The sequence below is a fragment of the Ranitomeya variabilis genome, chromosome 5, assembly GCF_051348905.1.
Source record: "Ranitomeya variabilis isolate aRanVar5 chromosome 5, aRanVar5.hap1, whole genome shotgun sequence".
Lineage (NCBI taxonomy): Eukaryota > Metazoa > Chordata > Amphibia > Anura > Dendrobatidae > Ranitomeya > Ranitomeya variabilis.
Window position 1 is genome coordinate 124,466,488 of NC_135236.1, and position 20,234 is coordinate 124,486,721.

The 20,234-nt window shown below is 43.1% G+C and overlaps 1 protein-coding gene across 1 annotated transcript in view; it reads right to left on the minus strand.

Moving 5' to 3' along the window:
* Positions 1–4,973: 4,973 nt before the first annotated feature.
* The window catches only part of NOX5 (NADPH oxidase 5), a 110,532-nt gene continuing 95,271 nt past the window's right edge, over positions 4,974–20,234 (minus strand). Inside the window, exons 13-17 of the mRNA XM_077260857.1 lie at positions 17,552–17,676; positions 13,701–13,785; positions 12,654–12,753; positions 5,231–5,397; positions 4,974–5,153 (exon numbers count right to left, since the gene is read on the minus strand). Of these exons, the coding sequence (XP_077116972.1) occupies positions 5,022–5,153; positions 5,231–5,397; positions 12,654–12,753; positions 13,701–13,785; positions 17,552–17,676 (609 nt within the window). The 3' untranslated portion in view covers positions 4,974–5,021. The remainder of the gene's footprint in view (positions 5,154–5,230; positions 5,398–12,653; positions 12,754–13,700; positions 13,786–17,551; positions 17,677–20,234) is intronic.

Genomic DNA, 20,234 nt, shown 5'->3' on the forward strand with positions numbered 1-20,234 from the left:
GGTGTCACTTGTACAGGGTTTCAATGTTTAGGCACATCAGGGGCTCTCCAAACGCAACATGGCGTCCCATCTCAATTCCAGTCAATTTTGCATTGAAAAGTCAAATGGCGCTCCTTCCCTTCCGAGCTCTGCCCTGCGCCCAAACAATGGTTTACACCCACATATGGGGTATCAGCGTACTCAGGACAAATTGCACAACAATTTTTCGGGTCCAATTTCTTCTCTTACCCTTGGGAAAATAAAAAATTGGGGGCGAAAAGATCATTTTTGTGAAAAAATATGATTTTTTATTTTTACGGCTCTGCATTATAAACTTCTGTGAAGCACTTGTTGGGTCAAAGTGCTCACCACACATCTAGATAAGATCCTTAGGGGGTCTACTTTCCAAAATGGTGTCACTTGTGGGGGGTTTCAATGTTTAGGCACATCAGGGGCTCTCCAAATGCAACATGGCGTCCCATCTCAATTCCAGTCAATTTTGCATTGAAAAGTCAAATGGCGCTCCTTTCCTTCCGAGCTCTGCCATGCGCCCAAACAGTGGTTTACCCCCACATATGGGGTATCAGCGTACTCAGGACAAATTGTACAACAAATTTTGGGGTCTATTTTCTCCTGTTACCCTTGGTAAAATAAAACAAATTGGAGCTGAAATAAATTTTGTGTGAAAAAAAGTTAAATGTTTATTTTTATTTAAACATTCCAAAAATTCCTGTGAAACACCTGAAGGGTTAATAAACTTTTTGAAAGTGGTTTTGAGTACCTTGAGGGGTGCAGTTTTTAGAATGGTGTCACACTTGGGTATTTTCTATCATATAGACCCCTCAAAATTACTTCAAATGAGATGTGGTCCCTAAAAAAAAATGGTGTTGTAAAAATGAGAAATTGTTGGTCAACTTTTAACCCTTATAACTCCGTCACAAAAAAAAATTTTGGTTCCAAAATTGTGCTGATGTAAAGTAGACATGTGGGAAATGTTACTTATTAAGTATTTTGCGTGACATATGTCTGTGATTTAAGGGCATAAAAATTCAAAGTTGGAAAATTGCGAAATTTTCAAAATTTTCGCCAAATATTCGTTTTTTTCACAAATAAACGCAAGTTATATCGAAGAAATTTTGCCACTATCATGAAGTACAATATGTCACGAGAAAACAATGTCTGAATCGCCAAGATCCGTTGAAGCGTTCCAGAGTTATAACCTCATAAAGGGACAGTGGTCAGAATTGTAAAAATTGGCCCGGTCATTAACGTGCAAACCACCCTTGGGGGTGAAGGGGTTAATGTGAAAAAAATGAACTTTTTTTAATTTACCAAATGGCTGTGTTGAAAAGTGAAAAATTTATAGGGTCTGAATACTTTCCACTGTAAGGCTAGGTTCACATCGCGTTAGGGCATTCCATTTAACAGATTAGTTTCAAAGCGGAATTAACGCTATGTAATGGATCCATTAATGCACCCATAGACTTCAATTAGTGGAACACATCCTAACGCATGTCAAAAGCGGCATGCATTAGCGATGGTCCTTTGAACGCGGACTACCGTGTTTTCGGGTACGTTACGGCTAACGCACAGCGAACAGAAGCGTTCGCTGTGCATTGAACTCTATTGCTAATGCATGCCGACGCAATGCAACCATGAGTTACAGCGATCGCAAAAATAAAGAAAATTTGGGACACATTGTAAGCACATCCGTTTAACGGAATGCCCTAACGCGATGTGAACCTAGCCTTAGTCCTCTCTCCCACTTGCGTATAAATATACAGAGTGAAATGCGACAAAAAATCGGATTGCACTCGAACCGATCTTATTCAATGAGGCAATGCAGAACTGCATATTTTTTCTTAGGTGCATTCGGCATGTTGAGATTTCCAACCAAAATCAGTTCAGTGTGAGAAAAAAATTGCATGCCATATGGACCATCAATATGGCATGCAATTATTAAATCCAAAATTCCGTTGTATGTGTCCTCTTATTTTTGAAGGTGCTATGGGTATTTGTAATTGGGACTTGTGATCTCATGGGACTGGTATTTTATACGCTAGTCTAGTGCTAGCGAGGCCTCCCAGCAATTATACCTACTCCCTGTAAGTCCCTAAGGTAGGCAGGATAGGCAGTACATGCAAACTAGTTCTGTTCATTGCTACAATGCCCCTTTAACAGTAAGCCAGAATTTGCTTTATGGAGATTTAAATGCCTTTATAAATGGCTTCCCATTTAACATTACTTTTTTGTCTAATATAAACAAAGCCGCTTTTGCTTATGGACGCCCCTGAGAGACAGATTTGCAATCCGGAGAGTCTGTGTGAGCAGATAAGAAACACATGAAATGACGAGCCATGCCTTGTAAATTAGATTGTTAGCAGTAACTTGTTATTCTTCTGTCTAAATGAAGATATTGAAGGGGACCGCTGGGAAGACGAGAGTGAAAGACATCAGCAATTGTCGGGACACTCAGGTTTTCACTGCTCATTCACCAGAGTGCATGCTGGCTCATCTGCCAATGGGCAAGCAATAAGCGGCAGCTACAGGCATAGGGGATTCATGGACAGCACATTACAATGATAATTCAGATATCACACCGTAATAAAGACACGAGCAGCTGGAGAGCGTGCTGGATTATGGAGACGACTGCCAATATTAAGTATACCAGTAGTCTACATGGAGGCAGAGCTGGGTAGCCACTACAGGGGCATTTTCCCAATGTTTACAAATAAATGTATTTTGATCATTGATATGAATAATTAAACTAGCTGCGGTGTATTAATAACTTTTGGTACAACAAAAACAATATTTTTAGTCAATTGACCATGAGTCCAGAAATCTTGATGGTTCAGTAGTATGCAAAATTATCCTGCCAGTCTATAAATCCAGCGGGTAGAAAAAACTCTGAAAAAAGCTGAGCACAAAGAAGGTGGCTGACATCCTTTGTCCAACAATAATGCAGCGCCCCAGAGTCCTGGTCGTTGCAGTACTGTGGCTCCGCCACTATGGGGAGCTACGGTGCGTCCGATGGCACTGAAGGAGTTCATCTGATCAGGTATCACAGACACCAATAGATTTCACAGCTGGGCCTCCGGGGGGAGCTAAGGGTTCTATTCATTAGGCCACTCCCCACCATAGTGGGTAAACTGGGGGTCAGGCAGGAAGTTAGAGGAGAAAGCTGACTGGATTGAACGAAGCAACACCTGGTGGCAGAGGGTGTTGTGGAGGAAGAGACAGTAGGGTCTCTGTCAGGGGTGGGATCCTGACAGAGGCTTGGCATTGAAAAAGAACGTAACGGGTCCGCGCCAGCTCCGGGAAGCGGCGGGACCCAAGAAAGGACTAGAAGCGAGATAGATTGTGCTGAGTGAGAAACGAGATCAAGCAATAGGAGAATACCAGTAGGGGTCATGCTGTAAGACCGGAGCAACACTCTACTGAGGCGCATTACCGGTGGCCGGAACGCCGAGGGAGTATTTCATTAGACAGCTTCAAGCAATACTCTAAATAGCGGCAGGACAGTCAGTCTCAGGCGGGCTGTCTCACCTAAATCACCTATGAAGTCTTGGGAGGCAATTGCGGGAGAGGGGCGTCTCTAGGGTCCCGGAAGAACTCCAGGCCTACCCGACAAACGGGTGCCGTTCTAACTGTAACATCAGGAAGGGACGGAAGATTAGCAGAAGATCAGTTAATCGAGTTGTGAGGGAACACGAGAAACAGACACAACGGTTGTGGGGACTTTCCGTAAGCATAGCAGGGAAGGACTACAACACATAGCGCTAAGAAGGAAGGCACCGATTTCCACCTGTGAAGTGAACTCTGGAGGTGCCATTGGACCGGCCGGACTTGCGCAGCCTGGTGAACCATATTCTGGACTGAGGACTCAGAGATCTCCAGTAAAGAGGTAAAGAGACTGCAACCTGGTGTCCTCGTTATTTACCGCGACCTGCACCCCACAACTGCACCACCAACATCCACACCTATCGTTCACTGTGCGCCCCACGGCAGGGTCACGGACCGGGGCCTAGCCGCCGTGACAACCCCAGAAGCAGAGACTCAGAGGCCCGGTACCGGGTACCCCTCGGCCCTGCGGCAGTGGGGGCGCTACAACTACCTGATGTTATAACCAATGTACATGGACAGATTCTTGTTGCTGATCCTTGTCATCTATGATGCCTCCTTTCGTCTTTCAGTTCGGGAGCTATTAATATTCCACATTGGATAAACTGAGAGGTGTATTTAAACCTAAAATGGCCTCTATATAGAGAGGACACTGCCAAATCCATGATGATCCAGATCAAGGATGTTGGAGGAGCTTTACCTACTTTTAGAATGTAATGCAGGTGCAACTTTCTTCTTTCTTTTGTGATACCATAAAGTTATTCTTCTACTTAAGATGCAGAGGATCCTGCTCTCAGTAATAGTATGGCTGCTTCACCATTAGCACTAATGGTGCCCATACCCATGAGATAGCTGTAGATATGGGGTCCATCTACTGTAGGTCCTGGGGTTATTTTTAGAATGGAAGAAAATGTTCTATATGCAGGTCTATTTTACCCCATTCAAAAAAACAGACACCAAATAGACATAATAATAATAATAATCAAAAGTACTGCTCTGCTTTTGTTTGACGAGAATTGATGCAGTGATTGATCATTTATTTAGTCTATCCGTTCCTAAAATGAGCACGTGAACAGAGCCTCAGATGAAGGCTCATTCAGCCAACAGCTATCTCTCTTGATCCCCATTTACATGAATGCTCGTCCTAGTAATCATGTGCTTTCAGTGGAGAGGGGGAAGAAAACCACTGGCAAACTCCATATCTCCCCGGAGAACAAAATTATCAGGTGTTTCCATATACACTGCTCAATCCTTAACTACCTTGCCATCTGTTGGGTGAGTAGGGAAGTCTGCCTAGTTTTTGTTTTTTTACCTCAGTCCACTTGGCCCACATTTACATTTTATGAGAATACACTTACCATACAATAATCATACTGATTAATTTATTAAGCGTTATATAACAATTCAAAGCAAACCAAGTGCTAGAAATTCTCTTTAAAAAATTTGAAGTTGAAGTGTTCACAATGAGCCTTGATCACTTTAGCCAGGGCTGGAGATCCACAGAAGAAGACCTGCACTTTCCCCTTGTTCTCTGCTTCAATTTTCTGGAAAACCTAAAATAATAAAACAAAATTATTGCAATAATAAGAAAGACCAGAATCCACAGGACAAAAGAAAATATTAATATTACCTTATTCCAGTCTGGACGCCCTGGCTGGGTTCGGGTCTTTAGCCCTGTAATAGAGTCTCTTTCCTCTTTTTTAGCCAGAAGGTCCAGAGCCATCTGTAGTCCAATGGCTTTCATGTCATTCTTGCCAAGAGCTGATGTCATGTACATATGCATCTCGAGAAATCTACCTGGGAGAATTAAAAGGGTGCATATTTTCTAAATTAGAGCTCAGATTTAGTATTGGCTATTGTGTATGTCACAATTTCACCACTCACAGTGTCCTAAGGACACTGTGAGGGACAACTCAGCTACCCTATATGATCAAGGCGCGTGACAGCCCAGTCATCCAATCTGAGGCAGGGGGGTGCTGTGCTGTGAGTATTGTGAATGACATCTCAACTGTCCGATCTAATTGGGCCCGTGGGGCTTCCTCCAGGTGTCATCCGTTCAGATTGATTACCTGGCTATTTAGTTGGCTTGGAATGGTCAGATCATTGCCAGTTATAGCCTTGGTCAGAGGTGGTGTGCTTTGCTCTGTACTCCGTGTTCTGATTTTTAGATCTTTGTTGCTGGACCTTGGATTTGCCTTATGACTACTCGTTAATATTACCACTTGCGCCATTTACACACTCTGACCTTAGTTACCTGACCCTGAACTTTGCCTCTGACTATCCGTTTGTCTTATTCCTATGTCCTTGATGTACCCTACTGGCTTTGACCTTCGACTTCTTAACTTCCCCGCCTCACGGCTTGCCTGTGACAAGTGACTCAGTGGCACATTTCAACTGGCTGTATACAATTTTTTTTTTCAATATGGATCCTATTCTTACGCTTTATGATCAGGTGACTGTGATGTCTGTACCTTCAGCTGTACAGTTATCCTTTTCCGAATCTGCAGTGGGCCTTCCTGATAAATTTTTGGGAGAGAAGAGTCAGTTTAGGGTATTCAGGGAGAGGTGTAGGTTATTTTTTACCCTACGACCTTGGCCTTGGATGAGCCCCATGGGTAGGAATAATTATGTCCCTCCTTTCCACAAGCCCAGAATGAGTTTCTGTTGATGCCTTCTTTGACGCTTGGGGGTTTATGAATAATAATAATAATAATCTTTATTATCTTTATTTTTATATAGCGCTAACATATTCCACAGCGCTTTACTGTTTTGCACACATTACACCGTGTTCCAAATTATTATGCAAATTGGATTTAAGTGTCATAAAGATTTAATTATTTTTGTTTTCAAATAAACTGATGGATGGTATTGTGTCTCAGGGCTCAATGGATCACTGAAATCAATCTTAAACACATGTGATAATTAGTTTTCCAGGTGATTCTAATTAAAGGAAAACTACTTAAAAATGATGTTCCACATTATTAAGCAGGCAACAGTTTTCAAGTAACATGGGAAAGAAAAAGGATCTCTCTGCTGCCGAAAAGCATCAAATAGTGCAATGCCTTGGTCAAGGGATGAAAACATTAGATATTTCCCGAAAACGTAAGCGTGATAATCATAATGTTAAGAGATTTGTGTCTGATTCTGAGCACAGACAGAGTTCACGCAGATAAAGGCATAATGTGGAAGGTTTCTGCCAGGCAAGTTCATCAGATTAAGAGAGCAGCTGCTAAAAAGCCATTACAAAACAGCAAACAGATATTTGAAGCTGCTGGTGCCTCTAGAGTCCCTCGAATCTCAAGGTGTAGGATCCTTCAAAGGCTTGCTGTGGTGCATAAACCTACTATTCTGCCACCCCAAAACAGTGTTCACAAGCAGAAATGGTTGCAGTGGGCCCAGACATACATGAAGACTAATTTTCAAACAGTCTTGTTTACTGATAAGTGTCAAACAACTCTGGATGGTCCAGATGGATGGAGTAGTGGATGGTTGGTGGATGGCCACCATGTCCCATCAAGGCTGCGATGTCAGCAAGGAGGTGGAGGAGTCATGTTTTGGGCCGGAATCATGGGGAAACAGCTGGTAGGGCCCTTTAAGGTTCCTGAAGGTGTGAAGTATATAGAGTTTCTGACTGACAACTTTCTTCCATGGTATAAAAAGCAGAAACGTGCCTTCCGGAGCAAAATTATCATCATGCTGACAATGCACCATCTCATGCTGCAAGGAATACCTCTGAGTCATTGGCTGCTATGGGCATAAAAGGAGATAAACTCATGGTGTAGCCACCATCATCCCCTGACCTCAATCCTATAGAGAACCTTTGGAGTATCATCAAGCAAAAGATCTATGCGGGTGGGAGGCAGTTCACATTAAAAAAGCAGCTCTGGGAAGCTATTCTGATTTCATGCAAATAAATACAAGCAGAAACTCTCCAAAAACTCACAAGTTCAATGGATGCAAGAATTGTCAAGGTGGTATCAAAGAAGGGGTCCTATGGTAACATGTAACTTGGCCTGTTAGGATGTTTTGGCGTTAAATAGCTTTTTTGTTCAGTGATTGTGACCTCCTAATGCTGCAAATTCAACAAATGAGCATTTTCCGTTCATTAAATCATATCAAATGTTTAGAAATTCTACTTTGCCTAATAATTTGGAACAGTGCTTTTTGAGTTTTTATTCATTTTGGAGATTATACTGTTATCATTGGGAGGTTTCTTCAATAAACTTCGATGTATACTCTAACGGGTGATGACTTTTATTAGACTAACTGTCATTTGCACCGGCCATTTAGGAAAATCAGAGAAAAATATAATTTGCATAATAATTTGGAACAGGGTGTATCATCGCTGTCCCCGATGGGGTTCACAATCTAGATTCCCTATCAGTGTGTTTTTGGAATGTGGGAGAAAACCGGAGTACCCAGAGGCAACCCACGCAAACACGGGGAGAACATACAAATGCCTTGCAGATGTTGTCCTTGTTGGGATTTAAACCAGGACTCCAGCGCTGCAAGGCTGCAGTGCTAACCACTGAGCCATCATGCTGCCCTGACAGGAACCTGACAGAATCCAAGTCGCTGAGGCTAAAATCATGAACCTGACGCAGGGGAGCCGCACCGCTAAGGACTATTGTACCATATTTCGACAATGATCTACCGAAGTTCAGTGAAACGACATAGCCCCCAGATGTCAATTGGATAGAGGTCTGTCCGATTCTCTTAGAGATGCCCTGGCTCTTCATGTTCCTCCTTGCTCTTTGGCGGATGCCCTATCCCAGGCTATATGGATGAACTGCAGAATTCGTGACAAGTGTGGTGGATTGCAGGATGCTTTGTATATTCCTCTTAAGCATGTCCATTTATGCAAGGAGGAGCCAATGGAGGTTGGAGTTGTCAGTTTCTGTGCTGTGGAGAAAAATGTAGACTCTGTCTATACTGTTGTTTTCTGTGGATCTCGAGATCCGCAAAGTCCAGTCATTGTCTCCTTCCACCACTTCAGGGTCCAAGCTATTTGTACCTGTGTACTTAAGTTTGCGTCTATTTCAGGAGTTTCATGATTCCATATTGCGTGGTCATCCTGAGTTCACAGCTGCGCAGATAGCTATTGCTAGCCTCTTTTGGTGGTCGTCTATGAATAATAATATTAAAGATTTTGTATCTGCTTGTAAAGTTTTTGCATGTGCTAAGGTCTGTCATAACCGGCCGGCGAATTGGCTCCATTTCCAATGCCAGATAGATTGTGGACTCCTCTGTCCATGGATTTCATCATGGATTTGCCTGTGTCTGCTGAGAAAACTGTTATTTGAGTGATGGTTGACCGATTCAGTAAACAGGCTAATTTTATTCCTTTGCCAAGGTTGCCTAATGCAGAAAACACTTTCCAGGTTCTTTATCTGTCATGTCGTGAGATTGCATGGAATTCCTTCTGACATTGTGTCAGATACAGAAGTGCAACTTGTATTCAAATTCTAGAGATCTTTTTTGTAAGACACTGGGAATTAACTTGTCATTTTCCTCTACTTACCACCCTAAAACCAATGTTCATACAGAAAGGACTAATCAATCTTTGGAACAAATTTTACAGTGTTTTGTTGCAGGTCAGCAGGAGAACTGGTCTTCATTTGTATCTGTTGCTGAGTTCGCTTTTAATAGTTGGGTCAATCAGTCCACTGGAACTTCGCAGTTTTTTTGTAATTATGGTTTTCTTCCACATTTTGGTGAATTTTCTAGGATAAGTTCTGAATGTTCTGGAGTGAAAGTCACCATACAGAAGCTTGGGGATGTCTGGTGGGAGGTTCAAAACATTATTTAGGCCGCTCAAGTTCGCCGAAAACAGAAGGCTGATTAAAAAAAAATGTTTGCTGGGTCCAGTGTTTAAGTTTAATATTTTTGGATGGCAACCAAACCTTATCACCTACTTTAAAGTACAGATGGTGAAGTTGGGTATAAAGTTTTTGTTCCCTATGAGATTGTGGAAGTTGTCAATCTGGTAGCTTTTAGACTGAAGCTTCCTCCATCTCTTTGCATCCCTAAGGTCTTCCTTCCCTGTTAAAGGAATTTGTCCCTTTGATTTTATATACCTCATCCCCACCTCCTTCAGTTTCAGTCTATGGAAATTCAGAGTACGAGGTTCAGAAAATCGTGGATTCTCGGAATGCCCTCCAATACCTCATCCATTGGAAGGGTTATGGATTGGAGGTGGGTTCCGGGCCGATCCGTGAAGGCCTATTGTCTTGTCAGGGCTTTCCATTCTAGGTTCCCTGAGAAACTGGGGGGCCACTGGCCAACATTAGAAAAGTGGGTAGTGTCACGATTCAACACTCATGGTGTCCTAAGGACACTGTGAATGACAGCTCAGCCAATGTATAGGATGAAGGGCATGCTGGGCTGTCAGTATTGTGAGTGACAGCCTAGCTATCCATTCTGTCCGGGCCTGTGGGGTTTCCTCCAGGTGTCACCTGCTCAGGGTGATTACTGGCTATTTACTGTAGCTGGCTGGAAATGATCAGACCATTGCCAGTTGTAGCCTTGCTTAGTGGTGTTTTGCTCTGTACTTTGTGTTCTAAGTTTCTGATCTTTGTTGCTGGACTTTAGATTTGCCTTTTGTTTACTAGTTTGTATTAACCCTTTTGCCTTTGACGCACTCTGACCTTAGTTATCTGACCCATGACTTTGCCTCTGAATATCTGTTTTTCTAATCCCTTGTCCTTGACATACCCTCCTGGCTTTTGACCTCGGGCTCCATGACTTCCCCGCCTCACGGCTTGCCCGTGAGAAGTGATGTCACAATGTAAGACATTTTAGCAATCAGGCAAAAATCCAAAGCCAACTCCAGTGAGACAGTACTGCACTACTGTATAATAATAAGTCTATTTCTGTGTGCATTATACATGACATTGTATAGATGCCAACAATACTTTAAACTATAGAAGCAGATTGATTGATTTGTAGTGTGTAATGTCATGGCTACCCTGTACATAGCATTCTTTTCTTCATGTTTTCTGTGTATCTGGTTGCTGTGTAACTGATTGGCACATATACAATGGGGTGACGCACTATTTGTAGAAAGATTTTCAGGCTTCTTTTGTCTTAAATCTGCATGCTGACACTTGATCAGTATGGGGCTGAGAAAGGATCTGTAAATTGAATACAGCCATTGGGAAAAAATATACATGTGTATTGCTGAACATTTTATTCTTGAATCATGGCACAGAGTATCATGTCATGTCTGTATATTGGAAGACAAATTATTTTCATCACCTCTGTGAGCCAAGCAAAATAAAAGAGCAGACCCTATTTCGATGTAGCAGTGAGGCATCTGCAAAAGGTATATAACTGTAGGGTGATTAAAATAAAATCCTACTATCTCTAGACAGATGTTAAGTTAATGGGGTTTTCCCATGAACAAATTATATTTTAATTAATAAATCTCATAATAAAAATAAGTTCCATAATTGGATGTGTTAAAAAAATGTTCATGTGCTGAGATAATCTTATACATTTGCCCCTGCTATGTACTGTGTAAGGCTACGTTCACATTTGCGGCCAGCGCCACAGCGTCGGGCGCCGCAGCGGCGCCGCATGCGTCATGCGCCCCTATATTTAACATGGGGGCGCATGGACATGCGGCGCACTTGCGTTTTGCGCCGCATGCGTCGCTGCGGCGCCCGCGTCGGGTCGCAGAGGACGCAGCAAGTTGCATTTTTGCTGCGTCCAAATTCAATGAAAAAAACGACGCATGCGGCGCAAAACGCAGCGTTGTGCATGCGTTTTGCTGCGTTTTTGTTTGCGTTGTGCGCTGCGGCGCCGACGCTGCGGCGCACAACGCAAATGTGAACGTAGCCTAATGGCTGTGTCTGACCGTACAGGGACATGGTCTGATCATACCACATCTCCTGGGCGGGTGAGGAAGCAAAAGAAAGTATACAGACATTACAGCACGGGATCACAGCTGGTTCTTTCTGTGTGGTAAAACATTTCCTGACTGTTTAAAAACAATGTTTTACCTCAGAGAAAAAAGTTTTATCTCACAGAAAATAATGTTTTACCTCACAGAAAGAACCATTTGTGATCCTATGCTGTAATGTCTGCTTCTTTCTGTGTGGTAAAACATTTCCCTGACTGTTTAAAAACAGTGTTTTACCTCAGAGAAAAAATGTTTTATCTCACAGAAAGAACCAGTTGTGATCCCGTTCTATAATGTCTGTATACTTTCTTTTGCTTCCTTCCCTGCCCAGGAGATGTGATCTCCTGCCCATGTCCCTGTACAGTCAGACACAGCCATTACACAGTACACAGCAGGGGCACATTTATAAGATTTTCTCAGCACAGGAACATTTTATTCAAACACATGCAATTGTGGAAATTATTATTATTCCAAGATCTATTGATTAATTGTACTTTGTTCATGAAACAACCCCTTTAAGTCCCATTAAAGAGGTCACCTGATCATGAGGCATTATGGCACTACCCTTGGGTCAAGAGTATTATGGGCAGCCATAGAATAACCCTTCAAAATTGCACCATTTATCTTTATGGTAGATCAAAGCTTTTTTTTCTTATATTAATCCCCCAAATCCCTGCTTCCCAAAATCTAGTTACATATTAAAATTATGGCTACCTGCAGTTGCTTCTAGGTAGAGCTGACTGTATACAGATTTCTAGCCCCCTTTTTGTTACAAGAGGATGGTATCCATGCAGTCGGCTTCTCCTAATAGTGGCTGCAGAGTGTGGAGCACCGACACAGAGAAGCATTATGGCATTGTGGGAGAAGATTATTACAGGCTTCTTTTTTTAAAGAATAGCAGGGTTTTTGGGATATCCAGTGTAAGACCCAGTGAACTCCTTTAAATGAATGAAGCATGGAAAAATAATTAAACCGTGAAGGGGCCCATGAACACTTTTGCCCAGGAGGACACACAATTCTCAGTTCACTGCAAAGAAACCTAGAATGAGAGCTATATATTACATCATATCACAATCTGCACAACATAGGTCATCCATAGATAGTCTTTATAGCAGAACTAGTCTATCCAGTCATAGAGAAAACTACTTACCCTCGGGTTCCTCATCAGCTTGGTCCAGCTCAAGCTTGGTTAGCAGGCTGACAAACCATTCAAAAAATTTCTGATCTCTGTTAATCCAGATGAAATCCACCTACCAAACATGACATGATATTTACTAATGTGTAGAGTACATTTGGTATGTACATGAGTGTAGATTATATGTCAAAGGGATTTAACATGACTTTATATGCAACAGATAGGCCATAAGCATGAGATAGCTGTAGGTTGAACATTCATTCCCCCGACTGCTATCTCTCCGGACTCCTACATACACGAGCGCTTGGCTGAGCATTCATGTGTTCTCAAACGGGGAGAGGAACCACTGCAAAATGTACAAAGCTGTGCCTGATAAAGAAAGGCTTTCAACCCATTCAATCACCAAATCAATATCACCTACTAAATATATATGCTACAGTGGTATAAAAATATATGCCATGCATCAAAACATATCCAGCCGCGGAAGTCAGTCAGCCACCCTGCACTGGCCACTGGACAATTGTGGTTTTACATGGCCACAATTCCAATATATTGATCAGCTGAGTAAATACAGTCTATGCTTGTTTGTAATACCAGCCATACACATGAGATACACATGATATAGCCATATACACGATTGTTCTTCAGATTGCTGCCTCTGATGACTTCCCCATACACATGAATGTTTGACTTTGTAGAGTGCTCAACACTTTCTTCAATGAGGAGAGAGGAGAAAGCTACTGCCTAACATCTCCTAAAAAAAAAACAACTAAATTCCACCTTCCAGATCTTTTTTTCTCTCCGAAAGGGGACATTTAGGAGGTCACCATACACATCTGATGGTCAACTGATTCCGTTGAATTTGTTGGGTTCAGCTGGCTTTCATCTAATGTATATGGGGGCTTTAGTCCTCTACAAATGGAGCTAGAAGATGGAAGTCCCAGTCAGCCCACCCCCTCTATGACATCTATATAGGACTTATGGAGAGGGGTAGTCCAATTTATTGCATATGTTTAGCCAAGTTTACTTAGCAGTTGCTGCATATTTCATGTAGCCGCTCACCTTTCTTAGCTTCATATCATTGTCTTTCAGTGTCTCACACCAAGAGTACATGCAGTTGGGACAATTCTGTTTCCTCATTCGATATCTGATAGATAAAAAAAATTACAAAAAAGCACAGATCTAAGCACAATTCAAGCCTCAATTAACCCAAGCACCTCTAAGGTCAGCAGGAAAGGGAATTTTTGCTTCTATCTCCACTTATGAGCCCATAACTCTGCCTCTGGACAAAGCATCTCAATTCAGTCTTGCTCAAGACAATTCACACTGCCAGCTTAGCGAGGTTTCAGGTTACACCACTTAGAAATGGAAGAAGGGTCCATGAGGACTGGACTCCAGAACCAATCAGAAAATGTTAAAACATAACTTTTACTGTGCAATTAAAAACATAGAATCCTAGAATGTTAGAGTTGGAAGGGAGCTCCAGGGTCATCGTGTCCATCCCCCTGCTCAATGCAGGATTCACCAAACTATCTCACATGGTGAGAAAAAGCAAAATAGATCAAAAAGGTTAAGGATCCATAAGCTCATACAATTTGGGTTAGCAGCCCTTATACACAGCTATGAATAAAGGGTTTTAACCCGAAACGCGTAAGCTTATTGTTTCTTAATCTTTTTAATCTTTTTTTTTAACTTTTTCTCTCCATGTTTTTAATTGCTCAGAGAGAGCCTGTGTGCTGTGACTGCCACACAGCCGCGACACATACAGCTGCAGCGCCTGATACCTGATTATCGGGAGCGTTCCAGGTATCCGGGTCCGCTGCAGCATCTTCGGTAAGCGCTATAGCTTGCCGAATAGGGAGGGAGTTGACTATGTTCGCTCATCTCCACTCATGGACCCATCTTCGATTTCTGACCTGGATACCACCCTGGTGTGTTCCTACACTGCTTGCACCCCACCCTGACTAAACAAGGTCTACCAGGGTTCCTATGTGAATACAAGTAGTTTTCCCACTGAATTGTCCTTCCTGGAAGGTGAGCGGATTGCCATGTTTTCCATACCTTCAGATTACACAGCCTATTATACTTTATGGAGAAAGATTGAGGAGCAGAGTGAGAAAACAAGCAGAGGGAGACAAAGTGAGATTGTGCTGAGTTTTCAAACAAGTGTTTTACTTTATCCAAGAGCTAAATTCCCACCTAAAGTAATTAGCACCCATTGCATAATCTCCTCCATGCTGCTTCTGTCTGTGTCCTAACTATGGACTGAAAAGCAGGAATCCCTTTCTGTGTACTGTGCTGTGTGTAAGCAAGATCACATCAGATAGTCTCTTCCCACCAGTTCAGAGTCAATTAAGAGATGGAGCCTGCGGACGAGAAAACTGCAGGATACAAGTCATAGATAATCTTAAGGTACCTTCACACGAAACGACTTTGTAACGATATCGCTAGCGATCCGTGACGTTGCAGCGTCCTGGATAGCGATATCGTTTAGTTTGACATGCAGCAGCGATCAGGATCCTGCTGTGATGTCGCTGGTCGCTGAATAAAGTTCAGAACTTTATTTGGTCGTCCGATCGCCGTGTATCGTTGTGTTTGACAGCAAAAGCAACGATACCAGCGATATTTTACACTGGTAACCAGGGTAAACATCGGGTTACTAAGCGCAGGGCCGCGCTTAGTAACCCGATGTTTACCCTGGTTACCAGCGTAAAATGTAAAAAAAACCAAACAGTACATACTTACATGCGTCCCCCGGCGTCCGCTTCCCACACTGACTGAGCGCCGCAAAGTGAAAGTGAAAGCACAGCACAGCGGTGACGTCACCGCTGTGCCCTGTTACTGCCGGCGCTCAGTCAGTGCAGGAAGCGGACACCGGAATGTGAGTATGTACTGTTTTTTTTTTTTACATTTTACGCTGGTAACCAGGGTAAACATCGGGTTACTAAGCGCGGCCCTGCGCTTAGCAACCCGATGTTTACCCTGGTTACCCGGGAACCTCGGCATTGTTGGTCGCTGGAGAGCGGTCTGTGTGACAGCTCTCCAGCGACCAAACAGCGACGCTGCAGCGATCAGCATCGTTGTCGCTATCGCTGCAGCGTCGCTTCATGTGAAGGTACCTTTATTCCTCATGAGCACACTAAATAGCTTAAAATGAAAAGTTACTTGGATGGACAGTTACCCTTTAATACTTTTTTTCACACCAGCATTTGCAAGATAAAGAATTTTTGGCATCCGGGGCTAAAAAATGTGCAGCTCTTCCCTCAGGGCCTCAAAACAAGGGACAATTGTATAATGCAGCTTTTATAAGCTCTTAGTGCTCTAATGGCGTTACATTATTTTAGTAAGCCATGTAAAGAAATATAGTGTTCTTTGTTAAGGGTTTATAGGACAAACTAACCCAAAAGTCTTGGAGCACAGCCAAACCAAACTCTCAGAAGCAAAACCTCCACGATAGCAGTTAGTACCATTTAGTTTTTAATATTTTTAAACAGATTTGGACTCGTCATCTGGATTAAAGTTACCACAATGGTAGGAAATTTAAAACTGAAAAGAAAAAAACAGATAAAGTTTCCTCTTATACAAGTAAAAGGAAATCTCTTATGGCATATGAGTTCCCTAATCGGCCTCCACAGAGCTGTAAAGTAGCGTGTGATACTTGTGAATAGTCGTGTGTGAGCAATATCTAGCACCGTGCAAAGATGAAGCCTAGGTCAGTACATCTCGCTTCACTACAGATGTTCTGCTGGATCTTGACCACTCCTGACTCAAGGACCGCCCACATGACTAATCACATGTCATGCTACTTTCTAACTTTGTTTTTCCTTTATTCTAAAAGAAAACCAAACACCTGATCTATGCTGCCAAATCAATGGACAACATGTATCAAGCCCTGGCTGTATTATCTCAGCTAGGTAGGTATGACTCCTGGGCGTTTCAGAGAAAAACACACTATAAAAGCCGCCAGGGACTGAAATTGTGCTATAAACTAGTCTGAAAGGTGAGTTCCCCATCGGCTCCTTCCCGCCCTCTGCCCTGGATTAACAGGTCTCTGCCTATGTACGCTTATAGGCAGACACCTGTTAATCCCGGGCAGTGGGCAGGGAGAAGCCGCCGAGGACCCACATATCTGATTAGCCTGTAGCGAGGACTCTGTCCCCAGAGGCTATTAATGTATGTTTTTCTCTTAAAGGCTGCAGAATTTCAGAATGACACATACCTGACTAACAGCCAGTGCCTGATACATGCTGCCCACGGATTGTACGCCATGTATCAGCTGTCCGGTTCTCTTTAAAAGAGTTGTCCGATGAAAACAAGTTATCACTAGTGATGAGGGAGTATGCTCCTTACTTGAGTTTCTCCGAGCATGTTCGGGTGGTCTCCGAATATTTCGGCCTGTTTGGAGATTTAGTTTGTCTATGCAGCTGCATGATTTGCGGCTGCTAAACAGCTTGAGTACATGTGGGGGTCGCCTGTTTGTTAGGAAATCCCCACATGTATTCAAAGCTGTCTATCAGCTGTAAATCATGCAGCTGCGGCAACGAAAACTAAAGCTCCGAGCAAGCCAAAATACTCGGAGATCACCCGAGCATGCTCGGAGAAACTCAAGTAACGATAGGTGATAACTTGTTTTCACCAGAAGACTCCTTTAAGGAGACATCACTTTATAAAATATCTTTCAAACCTTTAATTTTTCTGATGGTTGTAGGTCAGGGGCTTTATATGTGATGATTGTTTCTCATAAATATTTTGTTATTTGTGAGTTATCTTATTAACTCAAAATACATTTGCTTTGGTGGATTACGGATAAATATCATACCCATAATTAGTATAGCAGTTATACCCCATAATAAGCCATATTCTATTATTTTTACAGACAGAAATAAGCACTTGACACTTTATTGCATATGAACCTGTACATGATGCTTTGTAGAATTGAAGCAAATGGAGTTATGCCTATCCCTGCCCCAATCAGCACCGCATGGTCTGAAGTGAAGATCCTTCGGCTTGGCGTACCAAATGGACCATCAATGTAACACTGTAAACATAAGAAACATGAAACATACTAACCACACGATATGATATAACACATGTATGCCTGGCCAATCCACAAGAGCGGAGATCTGTTATCACACAGTTTGCACTAGAATTGTGGAGTAAATATTTTTGAGCACCCGGTAGTTGAATAAAAATGTTACAACTTTTGGCTTTTTTACGCCAGTTCCCCTGACTTTTTGGGAGAGTGGGTAAAGCTTTGAAGGAGGGGTGAGTTAAAGTGTAATCCACTAAATCCACTAAAGTGGTGGAAATCATGGCAGAAATATATTATAATCCAGCCCAAGAGTGGAGAACATTTCTAGCTCTGGCACATGGCAGCTGAGAGATATGTCAAACTCCTTGAGAAAGCAACATAAGCGAAACGCAGAGGACCTCATATTAAACACACTATGAGTAAGCATTAGACATCCCCTTCATATATCTGCTACCCATTACTATTCTGCCCCTTTGGAAATATTGGAAATACTGACATCTTATTTTGATATAAATGGGAGAAGCTTATATTTTGTGTATATACAGTGAGGAAAATAAGTATTTGATACACTGCTGATTTTGTGAGTTTTCCCACCTACAGAGAATGGAGAAGTCTGTAATTTTTTATCGTAGGTACACTTCAACCGTGAAAGACAGAATATAAAAATAAAAACTGGAAAATCACATTGTATGATTTTTACATAATTAATTTGCATTTTATTGCCTGAAATAAGTATTTGATACAATAGAAAAACAGAACTTAATATTTCGTACAGAAACCTCTGTGTGCAATTACAAAGGTCAGATGTTTCCTGTAATTCTTGACCAAGTTTGCACACACTGCAGCAGGGATTTTGGCCCACTCCTCCATACAGATCTTATCCAGATCTTTCAGGTTTCGGGGCTGTCACTGGGCAACACTGACTTTCAGCTTCCTCCAAAGATTATCTATTGGGTTCAGGTCTGGAGACTGGCTAGGCCACTCCAGGACCTTGAAATGCTTCTTACGGAGCCATTCCTTAGTTGCCCTGGTTGTGTGTTTTGGGTCATTATCATGCTGGAAGACCCAGCCCTGACCCATCTTCAATGCTCTTGTAATAGAGTGCAGGGTTGAGTATGTCACCACGGAACAGACAGACAGTATGAAGCTCCTGCAGTGCATTCATATATTGCGTCACGGTCTCTCCCTCTCTTTGTACCTGGCGAAACAGTTGCATGCGCAGCTTCCCTACGTCAGTGGGGTCCCCATGCGTCTCCTCAAGTACACGTAATACTTTGTCCAGGGTATCTCTCGCCTGGGGGGGTTTGAGCATAATAGAGTCCCATGCATCCCCCTCTAGGGCCATCACAGCTATTTCCGCCTGCAGAGCTGGCATCATAGGATGCACCCGCATCATCCCTCGGATGCGCTCCATCCAACTCCACAACATGACATCGCTCCCCGAGAATTTTGGCAGGTTAACTAACATGGCTCCCAGGGAGATGCTAGACCTGGGGCCTTCCTCAACTGCTTGGTCTGCCCTTTCCACGCTACCATGTGACATCCTGCCGACTACGCCAAGTGTAATAAAGTGCAGGGTTGAGCATGTCACCACGGAACAGACAGACCAACTGTTGAGGGGAATTTATTAACAGGAGTAAGATTCTCCTCGCATGGAGTAAACAGGGGGTTAATAGAGATAAAGCAAACAGTAAACAGTTAAGCGGAATCGCAACGGTTAACAAATGTTCTTGTAACTTATCAGTCCTGGGCGGTCCTGACTGGAGGGTCCTTATTCCAACGTGGGTACAGTCACCAGCAGCGCTTGAGATCCTGAAGTCTCTCCTCTGTCTCCTGGGAACTGGAGACTCCGGGGTTAAGTCTTTGCAGTCTTTTCTCCCAGTGAAGCTGGAAGCAGGAAGTAACAGCCACTCTTCTGCCAGTCTCTGTATATTAGGCTGACAGTCTCTCTCTGCAGCAGCAATGCTACACACACACTGAGCAGTTTACTTTGTCACACTCAGGGGTCCTGGCTTGTCAGTGCGGTCACCGGGGCTGCGCGCTCAGGCCACTGTAAGGGGATACGTCTTCTCTGATTATGGAGGCTTCCAAGTCCACACTCTCACATCCAGCCTTCACTACGGCTGGTATCTCAGCCTCAGTACCCTCACGGGGAGCACTCTCTCATGGGGAGCGCGGCGCCGCAGCCTGCTTTCTCTCTGGCGCGCTGTCCCCTCTGTCCCGTGCGCTATGCTCGCCCGCTCTTTTCTGACCACACCCCTCTCTCTTCCTCTCTGCCCCCAGCAGTCACATGGTCCCTTCTGTCCAGGGCAGAAAGTCTTCCCCCCGACAACCCAGCTGTCTGACTACGTGGTTCCAGGTAAGGAGCAGGGAAAGCAACCTCCTTACATTCTTACTGAGGGAAGCAGGTTGCTAGCCAAAATCTTGCGATACATGACTCCATCCATCAGATGGAAAAACGTGTATGTGCGCTATGAATATTTTTGTAGAATATTTTTGTATATTCTAACTATATGCCTTAAACAGCTAATATCTTCTCCGGCAGCATGAATCAGACCGTGGCT